Source organism: Barbus barbus (genome assembly GCF_936440315.1).
Source record: "Barbus barbus genome assembly, chromosome: 10".
Taxonomy (NCBI): Eukaryota; Metazoa; Chordata; class Actinopteri; order Cypriniformes; family Cyprinidae; genus Barbus; species Barbus barbus.
This window is the reverse complement of record NC_136738.1, coordinates 26,968,890-26,982,431: the sequence shown is the minus strand read 5'-3', so window position 1 is coordinate 26,982,431 and position 13,542 is coordinate 26,968,890. Positions and strand designations below refer to the sequence as shown.

The following is a 13,542-nucleotide window of genomic DNA, read 5'->3' as shown; positions in this document are numbered from 1 at the left end:
TGAGTCAGAAATTGTGGTTTTCCTTGGCAGAAAAGCTCAAAATCACAATTCTGTCATGATTATAACCTTGCACTCTTTTTTGTTACGTTCAGGACTCCATCAAAGCAGAAAAGTCCTAAGGAAGACAAAGACATTGACATTGTTGAGTTGCTAAGAAATGTAGATCCAAAAGAGTATGAGAAATATGCTCGCATGTATGGAATCACAGACTTCCGTGGTCTCCTTCAAGCTATTGAGTTTCTGAAGAAGGAGAAGGGTGAAGAAAGTGGAAGACCGGTAGATAAATCTATATTGTTTTGTCTTAATAGCTGATCAAAGTATTACGTTTTCCTACACCTTATTGAGGTAGAAATCTACAACAAATAGCTTTAATCAGTGCCCTTGTTTTCTGAATCAGGAAGGTGAACATGAAAGAGAATATGATGAGGATTTGGCTAAGCTTGTGTCGGATTTGCAGAGGCGAATGGAACACAGTGAAGTATGTTCCTTCTTTGGGAAGCTGAAGAACCACTGCTTTAATTTTCAGACATATTTTCATTTTGATGCATATGCTAATCAGATGCATGTTGATGACCTAAATGTATGAATATTTTGTTTTTGCAGCCTGTAACCCTGCTTAAAGACATCACAGATCAGACAACGCAAGTTAACAAAGAGACAGTGTTTGAGTGTGAGATTAAAATCAACTATCCAGAAATTACACTGTCTTGGTATAAAGATACACAGAAGCTAGAAACTAGTGATAAATACGACATTAAACTCGTGGGCGACCGTCAGATATTGAAGATCAAGAACTGTCAGACCAGTGACCAGGGAAATTACCGTGTCGTTTGTGGGCCACATATATCCAGTGCCAGACTGACAGTGTTGGGTAAGTGGATTTTAAAGACCTTGTATTCTGCATTCAAATACCATTTTTGTGCCTATAATAAATTGCGGCACATTACCTCAATATTCTACAGAGAGTCAAGATCATGTGCAAAAACCATCACCTGGTAAGAGGGTAGAATTGCATTGTAGTGGAGTGCTTACTGACACATATTATTGATTTATGCCTTATACCATATTCACTTCAATTAAATGAACAGAATGAGAAGGAGGGCCACATAAATTGCCCAACCAAGGAAATCACTAACCTCTTCTTGTTTCTCTACCTACTTGCAAATGCTAAGCATCTTTTTATTTTTCCTCTTAGTTCTTTAAAATTGCTTGGCTATAGTAATGTTGATTGTGTACCAACAAAGTGTTGGATTAAACAAAAAGTGTGTGCGTTTGAAAGCACATTTACATTTATTTCTTTCCTCTTTTCCTTTTATTAATCATTTTTTATTTATTAATTTAGTTATTTTTATTTTATTTCAAAACTGACATTTTGAGAGAATTAACCATTTCAAAACTTGTTATTTCTAGCTGATCAAATTCAATTCACCAAGCGCATTCAAAATATCGTGGTGAATGAGCGTCAGTCTGCCACTTTTGAGTGCGAGTTGTCTTTTGACAATGCGGTCGTCACCTGGTATAAAGATGCTTGGGAGCTTAAAGAAAGCCTGAAATATACCTTCAGGTGTGAGGGACGAAGGCACTTTATGATCATCCGTAACGTAACATCTGATGATGAAGGTGTGTGCATTAATCCTAATGTACTGCATAGTGGCTCATTATAAATATCGAATTAAGCAGATTTAAACTAAATTAACTTCACTGGAAATCTTTTAGGCGTGTACTCTGTGATTGCGCGCCTGGAGCCTGTTGGTGAAACTAAAAGTACAGCTGAGCTTTATCTGTCAGGAAAAGGTAAAATCTACAGCAGCATCACTTTGTGGCTTGTTCACTAGAGTTTAGTTAACAGCAATTATATTTGACCTTTTTTTTTTGCAGAATTTGAAATAAGAACACGTTCTTTTGGTAAGTGGTTTGTTATGCACTAAATCATTTCTGAGAATTGACCATCTCTAATTTACTCCTCAGTCCCCTACCTCAACTAATTTCTTTACAAATTCTGCAAAATGTAAAAGAAAGGTTTATTCAATGAAACCATTAAATAATAATAAATTAATAAATAAAATTCATCTCAACCTGTCCAGATGTTCCAGATACATCGATACACGTGCCAGATGTGTCATCTGTGATTAGTTTTAAAGGTAAGACTAAAACAAGTAAAGAAATGTATAAATAGAATACCAAAATGTCCTATAGTTTCATTTTAACTTACCTGTTACCTTTTGATTAAAAGAAGAATCCTCAGAATTTCATTATGAAGAGAAGTTTGAAATAACAGGTACTATTTCAAATTAAAATTCATGTTTAATGTTTCTTAACATTTAATACATAAACGTGGTGAGTACATTAAAAACACTAAAAGACTAAACACTAAATGTTTTCATCATGTCAACCCCTGAATGCATCAGTTAACTAATATTACCATATCATTAGCACATTACCATTTAATCTCACCCTGGTATCATCTAAAGTGGATGTTTAATTAAAATACAGCTAATGTAATATGATCATGTTCTAAAGTTGATATTTCGGTCTTATTTTCTTTTTGTTGTCTTTGCATCTGCACTAACATCTGAGCTGAACGAGATTTTGTCCTTTTGTCACTGTTGTTACAGAATTGTATTTTTTTTTTATTAAAACATAAAACAATGTTATTATCTTATGGTAGAGTGTCAGAACTGGACAGTTCAAGAGGAGAGTGTTACTTATGAATTCTCTTCACTGCAAGGTACACTGTAGTTAACAGTCTTAGAGTCTTTAACTAAGAGCATAACACTTTGCTCGTCTTATTTCTACAGTATGTGTGTGGACTTTCTTTACTCATCTTCATGATAATTCTTTTTTTTACATATCATATTTTTCTCAAGTCCTTCATATGTATTCCTTGTCTTTTTAATATAACTGACTATTAAACATCATCCCTGCCTATCCCTTTCAATAATCATCACCTCCATCATTTTCAATTCAGCATCATTAACATTTTTAATCCACAGGTATTGTGCTGCAAACCTTGTGTGTATGTATGTTTGAAACTGAATTGGTGTCAATGTTCATGCCTAAGAATGTTCTTGTTTTTCATCAGAATCGAAGAAACCCGTTGAGGAGACTGTAACAAAACATGTAGTGGAAAGGAGAGAGGAGGTCCCTATGAAAGGTATTGGATGAAGAAAAATGCTTTGCTTATGGCTGTCCCTGATGATCTCTTAACATTTATACATGTAAAGCCAACCGCCTTTTTTATTTTATTTTATTTTTTACTCTAAGACTTACAACATGTCTATACTGAATCAAAGACATTTAACATTTTTGGTTCTTTTCTTGTCTGGGTGTTGTGTTTGTATATTATTATTATTATTATTATTATTATTACTGTCACTGTGCAGTTGTTCATTGTATAATTGCTTTTTATGATTGGTCTTGGTTGTACGTCCATGAATATGTTCTTCTAATGCTTGTGCAATCATGCTAAAAGCATGGACGCTTTGGCTACTTAAACTCTGCTTAAGCTTTGCAGTTGTATTTTAACAAAGCTGATGTCTTTTATGTACCTGAAGTTATGAAGCTACCAGAGGAGAAAACTGAAACATCCTTTGTACAGCCTCCAGTTCCTGAGAAAGGTATTATGTCTTTGCTTGAGTGTTATATTGTTATACTGATTCTTCCCTCTGTGTTCGTTTTTTTTCTACCAAAATTTAAACCAATTTCCTGTTTGTGAGATGTCTGTTTCTTACTGTATAAACAGTTTGTGTACTTACTGTATATGTAGCTCTTTGGTGTAAAGATTCATAATTTGCTAATTAATTTTATTTCTATGATGCCATGATATTTTTAAGAACCTGAAGTGAAGAAACCTGTTGAGGAAAAAGTCACATCTGTCAAGGTGACAGAGCAAAAAGAACAACCTACACGCAAAGGTATTACCAGCAGTATGTGTTTTCAGTGTGTATCCTATTTTATATATGTTCTGTGTATGTTGATTGTATGTATAAATGTTTCTTTTTTCAGTTTAAATTTATATATGTTATGTGTATATTTTGACGTGTGTAACTGTAATTTGCAGTTTCTTCTTGTCATTTTCTTATTATTATGTAAAGTATTCTTAATGTCTTGGGATTCAAAATATCTTACACACAGAAATTAAATATCTAAAGCTGCTGTTGTATAATTTCTGTTTGTGGTGTTAGTTTCCTTTGAGAATTTATAGCAATAGCAATATCAGTGTTACTTAAAGATGTTCTCAAACCTATACCCTCAGAGCCCACACCTCAGGTACCAGCAGAACCAAAGGCTACAGTGGCTGAACCAAAACCTGAGCCTAAGTCTGAGCCAAAAGCTCTACCAAAACCTGAGCCCAAGCCTGAGCCAAGAGCTCTACCAAAACCTGAGCCCAAGCCTGAGCCAAAAGCTCTACCAAAACCTGAGCCCAAGCCTGAGCCAAAAGCTCTACCAAAACCTGAGCCCAAGCCTGAGCCAAAAGCTCTACCAAAACCTGAGCCCAAGCCTGAGCCAAAAGCTCTACTAAAACCTGAGCCCAAGACTGAGCCAAAAGCTCTACTAAAACCTGAGCCCAAGACTGAGCCAAAAGCTCTACTAAAACCTGAGCCCAAGACTGAGCCAAAAGCTCTACTAAAACCTGAGCCCAAGCCTGAGCCAAAAGCTACACCTAAGCCTGCAGTTTCAAAGAAAGTTGAGGAACCTTCTGTCAAAGGTATTGTGTGTAAATGAATCATCTGTGCTATTGTGTGTGTGTGTGTTGTGAGTCAGCATGTCTGTCTGTGTCAAGTACTGTATGTACGAGTGCCTTACTAAATTTGTTGCATGTTCAGTCCTTAGAATCTTAGAATCAACCTCTTGTTCAACTTAAGAATATAAAGTTCTCTGCTCTGCTTTATATTTTTGGGTTTACAGTATGCTTCTTTGTTTTTGGTGTTCTTTTAAAGCACCCGAAGCTCCAAAAAAGCCAGAAGCTGCACCTCAACCATCCTTAGATATTAAAAAAGATGAGGCTTTAACTCCAAAGCCAGACACTACTCAAATAAAAGGTAACTTTAAAACTCAATAGCTAGGAAAATTACTGAGCATAAGTCTTGCAAGGGATCTTAAAACAATTCAATTTTTGTTTGTTGTCTGTACAAAACTTTGCCACCAAAAATGGTGCTCTTGGAATACATGTAAAACTCTTTATCTTGATCTTTTAATTGATTCTTTTCATTGTATGGGCTTCTGCATTCTAGTGTGAATGCCTGTCTTTTTGTTTTATGACACTGTTTAATACGTGTGTTCTTTTGAAGCTTTTGTAGAGATCAAGGAAATAGAAGCACCAAAAGTAAAGCTAGATAGAAAACCAGAGCCTGCACGTGCTGCCGCTGAGCCACCAAAGAAAGATGTTTCTACACTACTACCAGATGAATCTATCAAAGATCATTTGCCTGTTCACTCTGAGCCATCAAGTGTAGAGCCATCTAGTCAGCTTAAAACTACACAAAGCCAGCCTTCTGAACCAGTTAGAAAACAAGTAGTCACAGCTTCACCAGAAGTTATAGTTGAACAAACAAGAAAACAACCTCCCAAAGAAGTTTTCAAAGCAGAGCCAGAGTCTCCAGCCAAAACTTCAGAGCCACCTCAAACAGATCAAGCTAAAAAGCAAGTGCCATCAAAGAGTGAGCCAACCCCTAAAATCAGTGAGCCAGCACTTGCTCTCAAAAAGGAGGGTCGTCCACAGAAAGGTATTCTTAAGTCTTCATATTAAGCTCTTTATAATGTCTTGCATTAATGGGGTAGAAATCATTACAAACTCTCTTTAAAGGTGTCTTGTTATCTCATTTACTCTTCTTAATGTGCTGTTCTTTGTCTGGTATTATTTTTATATTTACAAAGTGGTTGAAGTAAAGGCTCCAGAACTGCCATCTGAGAAAAAGCCTGTGACTAAAGCTAAAATGGAGACTGAGATTCCCTCAGCCAAAGGTATCTCTGCATTAATAGATCTGTTTGTGATACAAAAACAGATCTCCCACTATTTATAGCATAACCATTATTAACATTTTTAATCATAGATAGCTGAAGAATTATTTGTAATATTATTAATATATTAATCTACTCTGGGTTAAATAAGTTTTACCTTCAATAACCCAAGCCAGAGAAAATATTGCATTCTGGCAATGCTGGCAAATTAAAGATTATCCCTACAGTCATGAACGCCACTACATAAGATGTTATTTTCACTTTTATTTTGCATTAACAAATTATCCTTTCTAGGTTAATGTGGGAAAACTTAGAGATTTAAATGTGGAATATACTTTTTGATGTTGGTATGCATGTTTTATTGAAAATTCTTCTGCCACCATTGCATGGTGCAATCTTGAAAATCTTTCATCTTTAAAGTCTTTGCAGCTTCTGAGACGAAAACTGACCAATTTCCTCATACAGTGGAAGTAACTCAGAAGATTTCCATGGAGGAAATGTTTTTGAATGAGGAAATTGTGGAAGAGAGTGAAAGCGTGCCTCATCAACCTGAGGAAATTTTGTCTTATCAAGAGCATATTATAAGGATGGATGTGAGTCATCACAGTAGAGAGTCAGCTGCTGAAGATGTGAAGATAATTAAAACAGAGGTTTCCCAGAGGCCAGAACCCTCTTTTGAGCTGAAAAAAACAAAGGAGATACCTGAGATGAAATGGTCAAAACAAGAAATGCACACTAAGAAAAAGGAAAGGAAATTAGATGTGTCCAATGTTGAAACATTTCCAGAAGCAGTGGTGGTACTTGGCATTGAGACACCTCAGAAAAGGCAAGACATTATGCCTGATAAAAAGAAAACATCTGAAGATATACCTCTACAAAAGAGAGATGACACCCCTAGAAAAGAGATGGCCATTCAGAGAGAAACAGATGTTCACAAGAAGGAGTCTATTCACTTACAGCAGTCTGTTCATGAAAACAAGACATCACATGAGGAAACCCATCAGAAATTACCAGAGACAACACCAATAGTAAAACCAGAAGAAAAGGGAACTATGTTAAAAGAAATGCGTAAAGCACTTGAAAGAGGTAAACCTTACAGTCTTCAGCAAATGCCTTGATTGGTATATTGCAATCTTTACTTGAATTTTTTGTCTTCAGGTATTTGCCGAAAAGGCAATTGTGATTTACTTTTCTTTGTCTTATATGTAATGTGCCTGCATGTTCCTCTTTAGTTTCTTGTATCTTGAATATGTTATAATTCTTAAATAGACAAGAAGACCCAGGCTGTTACAACTCTTGTGTCAGAAGTTGTTTCTCCTGCAAAAGGTACTCAATGGAAGGCTGGGAGATTTGGTGCTATTATTCTTCAGTTCTCAGTTTAGTGTGTGATAATGTGTCCATATGCTCATCTGTATATGCTCATGGTCTATATCTTCATTGGCTTACTTTTCATGGCTTACTTTTATTTAAAGAACCAGAATTAGTGAGGAAACCTGAACCAGAAGTCCTAAAGCCAATTGTGGCTCCAGCTGAACAGAAAATATCGCCTCCATCAAAAGGTATACAGCAAACCTGGAAGAACCATTTTCTGGTATAAAAGTCAGTCTTTGATATCATGTTTGTTTTGTATCTTCTGTTGTCATCATGTTTAGTCCAAATTCACTTTATTCCACATGTGGCTTTATTATTTTTAAATGTGATTATGGTATTGTTTTAATTAAAGAGCCAACTGTTGAAAGGAAAATATCACCTGAGGCACCAAAGCCAATTGTGGCCCCGGTTGAACAGAAAATATTGCCTCCTTCAAAAGGTATTCAAAGTCACATTGTGGTAGAATTCTTTTCTGGTCTGTTTGTTAGTCTTTTGTATGTGGTTGCTTGTTTTGTTAGTCTAATCTTTTTCTGTGTTCATTTCACATTTCTTTTTCTGTGTTAATTTTTCCAGGCAAATAATGTCTTGGTCACATTTTTTATTTGTTATTCTTGCTTGTGATTTATGGCATTGTTTTATTTAAAGAGCCAACTGTTGAAAAGAAACCAGTTCCTGAAGTACCAAAGCCAACTGTGGCTCCAGTAGAACAGAAAATTGTATCTCCTCCAAAAGGTATATAAAGCAAACATGTTTGGCTGGTCTATAGTCTTTGGAATTAAGTGTGATTGTTTGTTCTTATTTGTGTTCATCTTTAAATGTTCCATGTCCAGTCAAATTACATCTTTTTCCAGTTGTTCTTCCAAATAATGAGTTGTCCTCATTATTTTTGGTTGTGATTATGTATTGTTTTATTTAAAGAGCCAACTGTTGAAAAGAAACCGGTTCCTGAAGTACCAAAGCCAACTGTGGCTCCAGTAGAACAGAAAAGTGTATCTCCTCCAAAAGGTATATAAAGCAAACATTTTTTGCTGTTCTGTAGTCTTTGGAATGAAGTGTGATTGTTTGTTCTTATTTGTGTTCATCTTTAAATGTCCCATGTCCAGACAAATTACATCTTTTTCCACATTTGTCCTAATTATTTTTGGTTGTTATTATGGTATTGTTTTATTTAAAGAGCCAACTGTTGAAAAGAAACCAGTTCCTGAAGTACCAAAGCCAACTGTGGCTCCAGTAGAACAGAAAATTGTATCTCCTCCAAAAGGTATATAAAGCAAACATTTTTTGCTGGTCTGTAGTCTTTGGAATGAAGTGTGATTGTTTGTTCTTATTTGTGTTCTTCTTTAAATGTTTCTTGTCCAGTCAAATAACATCTTATTCCGCATTTTACACCACTATTTTTGGTTGTGATTATGGTATTGTTTTATTTAAAGAGCCAACTGTTGAAAAGACACCATCTCCTGTGGCACCAGAGCCAACAGCAACTCCAATTGAAAAGAAAGTCTCTCCTCCCACAGGTAGAGTCTCTGTTTTCATGTCTTCTGTGTCAGTTGTTATTGTTGGTGTTCCTTTTTGGGTTTTTAATGTGTCTGAGGTCTTGTGAATTCTACTTTTTAAAGTATCTTTTGAATCTTGTCATGTGATTTTCATGTTTGTCTTAAAATACTTACTAACCAGTTTGACATTGTTTTTATGTTTCTTAACCAAAATTATGGATGAGAGGTGTGTACTTTTGTATTACACTTTATTTAAACATTTACCTTTGGTTAGTATGCACATTCATAATGAGAAAATTATTTAAGCAAACATTCACACATTTTCTTAGCTTCATAGAATGTCTGAGCAACTTCTTTTATACAATGAGAGTGGACACAGACCAGGTACTTTACACCAAGGTGAAAAATGCAGTCTATATGTAGTCTATAGTCTATATTCAGAGTTTTATGAAGACCTATAATCTCAGGAACAGATTGAAATTTAAGTTAATTACTGCAAATTTAACAGCCATGGTCATCAGTCACTTTCACTGAATAAAAAAGAACAGCTTGGACATAATGCTATATAAAGCATTTTGAAGGATAAAAGGGGAGTAAATGATGACAAAAGTCAATTTTTAAGTGAATTCCATCTTACTTGTGTGTGTATTGGTACCTGTTTAATCTGAAATGATCTCTGAAACAGATGCAGAAAAGGGCCCTGTTACAGCTCCTGGACCTGCTGGCAAAGGTATGTTGATGTGCAAGTTACATGCCACAAATGATATTTGATTATTATACGTATTACAAATGAGTTATTCAGGCAACACATTTCACATGTCTGCTTGTTGTTCTGTTTGTTTTGTCTCATTTTTGTTCGCTTATTGTTTTGTTTTATTGTTCTTTTTTCTTTCTTTATTATTATTACAGTTCTGTTCACTACTATCGGGGGTTGAAGTTTATTTCACTTTTATTCCAACACAGATGACTTAGCTTCAACCCTGCTGTGTGATATGTGTCCAGGTGTCTTATGTCATGCTGCTGTACTGTCTGTGTTATGTGATATTGTGACCTTTATCACCTCAGAAACAACTAGCACCACACAAGCACTTCTTAAACAAAAGAGTAAAATTCACGTCAAGGAAGAGAAAAAACTGGACATGCCAACCGTAAAGAAAGTAACCAGAAGATCAAAAGAACATCAGGAAGATCATGAAGTTGTATCACTTAAGAAAGCTGGCAAGATTCTGTGTGAAGAACCACCAACAGAAGAGGGACCAGTTCTCCAGAAATTTGAGAAAACTGAAATAGGTGGAGAGGAGATGGTATATTCAAAGGCTGTTACTGAAATCAAACTCACCAGCAGCTATGAAGTCACAGAAGATACTTGGTCATATGAAACTGCTACAAAAACAGAGAAAATATCTAAAGGGGAGGAAAAGAAGACAGAACAATACAAGGATGTGAGGGAGAAGAAAGGGATTGTTCCTGAAATTGTTGGAAGAGAAGTAGAAAATAAGAGTAAACAAGGAAGTAAAACTCTAATGGAAGATGAACCTAAGATACCTCTGAAAAAGTCAATATCAACTGAGAAAGAACAGGAAACTGTAAAATTAAAACCTGTCGAGAAATTAGGCAAGGTTGTTGTAGATCCCCAGAAAGACAGCAACATAGAAAGGAGCAAAGATAGTATTGGTGTCCAAAAACATGAAAGGCTTATAATGGATGAACCTGTTTCAGAGAAGGAAATAAATGTGACGCCTACAGATAAAAAAACTAAAGAACCCATAATTCCAAAACCTGTTGTAGCTAAAGATGAACTCTCCAAAGAAGCTGAGAAATTTCCAAAGAAAGCAAAGAGAATTCTACCACATAATGAGAAGCCAGAAACTGTTACTCTGGAACCATTTTCCAAAGAATCTCATGCTGATGTAGCCGCTGACATGGTTCCTCAAGAGCAAACTGAGAAAAAGCCTGTAGACATTAAGCATCCAGAGAGACCGGAAACAACACATATCCTGAAGGAGCCTCACATCCAGGTAAAAGAACCAGGAAAAATGGAAAAAACATATGAAGAGGCTGAAAAGATCAAAAAGCTAGAGTCACCCCATGAGTATCAGCCTATGAAGAGTACTACTTCTCCAGAGAAGACACGGGAAGTTTCCAAAGAAGAGGGGAAGGGAATAACCAAAAAACATGGAATTATTCCAACGGATGAAATGAGAAAAGAAGAGATATCATTGAAACCTGTAGAAGGAAAAATAATTGCAAAGAAAGCTCCTTCACCAAAGGTAGATAAACCTAGTCCTCAAGTCACTCCACCGACTAAAAAGAGTCCAAAAGAGGAAGATAAACCAGCAATGGCAAAAACAATTGGTCTTTCACCAAAGGAAATGGAGAGAGAAGAGGAAATATCATTGAAGCCTATAGAACCTGCAGAGTTGAAAAAGACTCCTTCACCAAAAGTGGACATACAAAAACTTAAACCCACTGAATCCAGTCCAGTGGAAAGAAAGTCTAGTGCAAAATCACCCAAGAAGATTTCACCAAAAGATTCACTTGAGTCTGTGATTCTGAAGAAGGTCTCAAAGACAGTCTCCCCCAAAGAAGAAAAGACTAGTCTGGAACCTCCCTTAAAAACGACTGAAGACAAACTGCCAATGGTAAAGGAGTTGTCTCCTAGTGTTTTGCATCTACAAAAGATGCCTACACAGCAAGAGGAGGTAGTATATGAGCAAGAGCAGGAGGTGCTGGATGGTGAAGAAGAAGAAACTTGGGGATGGGAACTTGCTCCTAGGGAAAGTTATGGATCTGAAACCTTTGATGATACCTCGGAGGATGGAGCTGTTGAAACCCCAGGAATGGGTGACAAGAAAGGTGAGATGGTGGCACCTAAAGCTCACCGCTGGTATCTTGTGGCTCCCTACAATTGTTCTAAATAATATAAACTCAACTCAACTCATCATCCGTTTTTACCCCTTAACAAGTGTCTTAATTTTTAAGTGTTTAGTTGTCTTTAATGTTGTGTATCCTTCCTTTTGATTTATTAATTCTTTCATTCTTGGTTCATCAAACCCTCTTGATAAAATGTTGTGTGTCAGTGAAGTCCTGTTCTGTCATGTAACTGTTTGTCAATCTCATTGTCATTCTTCCGTCTATATTTGTCATTTTTGTTGTGGGTGTCATTTGTCCTGGGCTGTTTTTCAAACTTGTTTTATTGTCCTTGTCATCAGAATGCTCACATATGATATCCTGTGTATATAATTTATTAACCAATCATTTCAGGTCCTTTGCAGTTTTACCATTTCAAGCCTTGCTTAATAGTATAACAATATTTCAAACAGATGGAAAACCAAAGGAGGAGCCAGCTCCAGGCAGAGGCAGAGGACTAAGACGTACGTTCGTAATATACAGTACATGTGTAATATGCATTTATAATGATACAGTCCATATGTTCATTTTAAAGTTACAAACAAATCATTTAAAATGGTGAAACTTTTGTGTGATCAGAAATGTAACGTTTTTTCTTTTTTACTGTAGCAAGACAAACTCCATCTCCTGGTGACGCTGGAAGGGGTAGAGGGCTGAAACCTGGTGGTGGAGGTGACAAGCCTCCAGGAGAATCACCATTTGCTTTCCAGCTCAAAGCTGTCCCCTTGAAGTTTGTGAAGGAGCTCCAAGACATTGTATTACAGGAGGCTGAGTCCATTGGCTCCTCTGCTGTATTTGAGTGCCAGATCTCTCCATCTACTGCTATCACCACCTGGATGAAAGATGGAAGCAATCTAAGGGAGAGTCCAAAGCACAAATTCACATCTGATGGCAAAGACCGCAAACTGCAAATCATTGATGTACAGCTTTCAGACACTGGGGAGTACACATGTGTTGGAAAGCTTGGCAACAAGGAGAAGACCTCAACAGCAAAACTTGTTGTAGAAGGTATTCATGACTGCTCAAAGCATCCTTTCTATTCGTATAAATCGCCTCTAAAGACCATTAATATTAATGTTGGTACTAATAATGCATGAGTGATACAAGTGGCATTTCTTCTATTGTTTCATTTAGAATTACCTGTGAAATTCACAAAGAATCTGGAAGAAGAGACCTCTGTGATTAAGGGCCAGCCAATGTATTTGAACTGTGAGTTGAGCAAGGACAGAGATGTGGTCTGGAAGAAGAATGGACAAGAGATAAAGGAAATTCCTGGCAAAATTCAAATCAATATAATTGGGCTACAGCGTACCATCACAATCCAGGATGCGAACGATGATGATGCTGGTGTTTACACATGCGAGTGTGAAAACATCAAAACTCAAACTAATGTCAAGGTTATTGGTATGTATTTGATCTTTTTAACCATCACAGCTTCCTAAATAGTTTGATAGATGTTTCTGTCTTCTTTGGTGAATTTAGAGCCGGTGTGTGAATTTACCCATGTACGTATTCAACAGAAATTGTTAGAGACTGGTTAGTGAAACCTTTGCGGGACCAGCATGTGAAACCCAAGGCCACTGTTACATTCAAAGGCGAGCTCTTCAAGGACACCCCTAACTGGAAATGGTATAAGGGTAATGATGAAATCCCTAATGAGCCTACAGATAAGACTGAGGTGAAGAAGGAGGGTAAAGATATCACTCTTACAATTAAAAATGCCCAGCCTGATGACGTCGCTGAGTACGCTGTGGAAGTTGAAGGCCGCAGATATGCAGCAAAACTAACACTCGGAGGTTTGTTTAAA

At 36.5% G+C, this 13,542-nt stretch overlaps 1 protein-coding gene across 1 annotated transcript in view; it reads left to right on the top strand.

Moving 5' to 3' along the window:
- The window catches only part of LOC306876339 (titin-like), a 143,366-nt gene that overhangs the window by 32,617 nt on the left and 97,207 nt on the right, over positions 1-13,542 (top strand). The window contains exons 45-75 of the mRNA XM_079427428.1: positions 93-276; positions 398-478; positions 604-871; positions 963-995; positions 1,411-1,620; positions 1,717-1,794; positions 1,879-1,905; positions 2,085-2,141; positions 2,234-2,278; positions 2,669-2,728; positions 3,083-3,154; positions 3,555-3,617; positions 3,834-3,914; positions 4,256-4,708; positions 4,941-5,042; positions 5,292-5,726; positions 5,878-5,964; positions 6,382-7,047; positions 7,231-7,287; positions 7,434-7,520; positions 7,685-7,771; positions 7,978-8,064; positions 8,251-8,337; positions 8,507-8,593; positions 8,763-8,846; positions 9,511-9,555; positions 9,891-11,681; positions 12,149-12,199; positions 12,345-12,743; positions 12,870-13,139; positions 13,256-13,531. Coding sequence (XP_079283554.1) covers positions 93-276; positions 398-478; positions 604-871; positions 963-995; positions 1,411-1,620; positions 1,717-1,794; positions 1,879-1,905; positions 2,085-2,141; positions 2,234-2,278; positions 2,669-2,728; positions 3,083-3,154; positions 3,555-3,617; positions 3,834-3,914; positions 4,256-4,708; positions 4,941-5,042; positions 5,292-5,726; positions 5,878-5,964; positions 6,382-7,047; positions 7,231-7,287; positions 7,434-7,520; positions 7,685-7,771; positions 7,978-8,064; positions 8,251-8,337; positions 8,507-8,593; positions 8,763-8,846; positions 9,511-9,555; positions 9,891-11,681; positions 12,149-12,199; positions 12,345-12,743; positions 12,870-13,139; positions 13,256-13,531 — 6,410 coding nt within the window. The remainder of the gene's footprint in view (positions 1-92; positions 277-397; positions 479-603; positions 872-962; positions 996-1,410; positions 1,621-1,716; positions 1,795-1,878; positions 1,906-2,084; positions 2,142-2,233; positions 2,279-2,668; positions 2,729-3,082; positions 3,155-3,554; positions 3,618-3,833; positions 3,915-4,255; positions 4,709-4,940; positions 5,043-5,291; positions 5,727-5,877; positions 5,965-6,381; positions 7,048-7,230; positions 7,288-7,433; positions 7,521-7,684; positions 7,772-7,977; positions 8,065-8,250; positions 8,338-8,506; positions 8,594-8,762; positions 8,847-9,510; positions 9,556-9,890; positions 11,682-12,148; positions 12,200-12,344; positions 12,744-12,869; positions 13,140-13,255; positions 13,532-13,542) is intronic.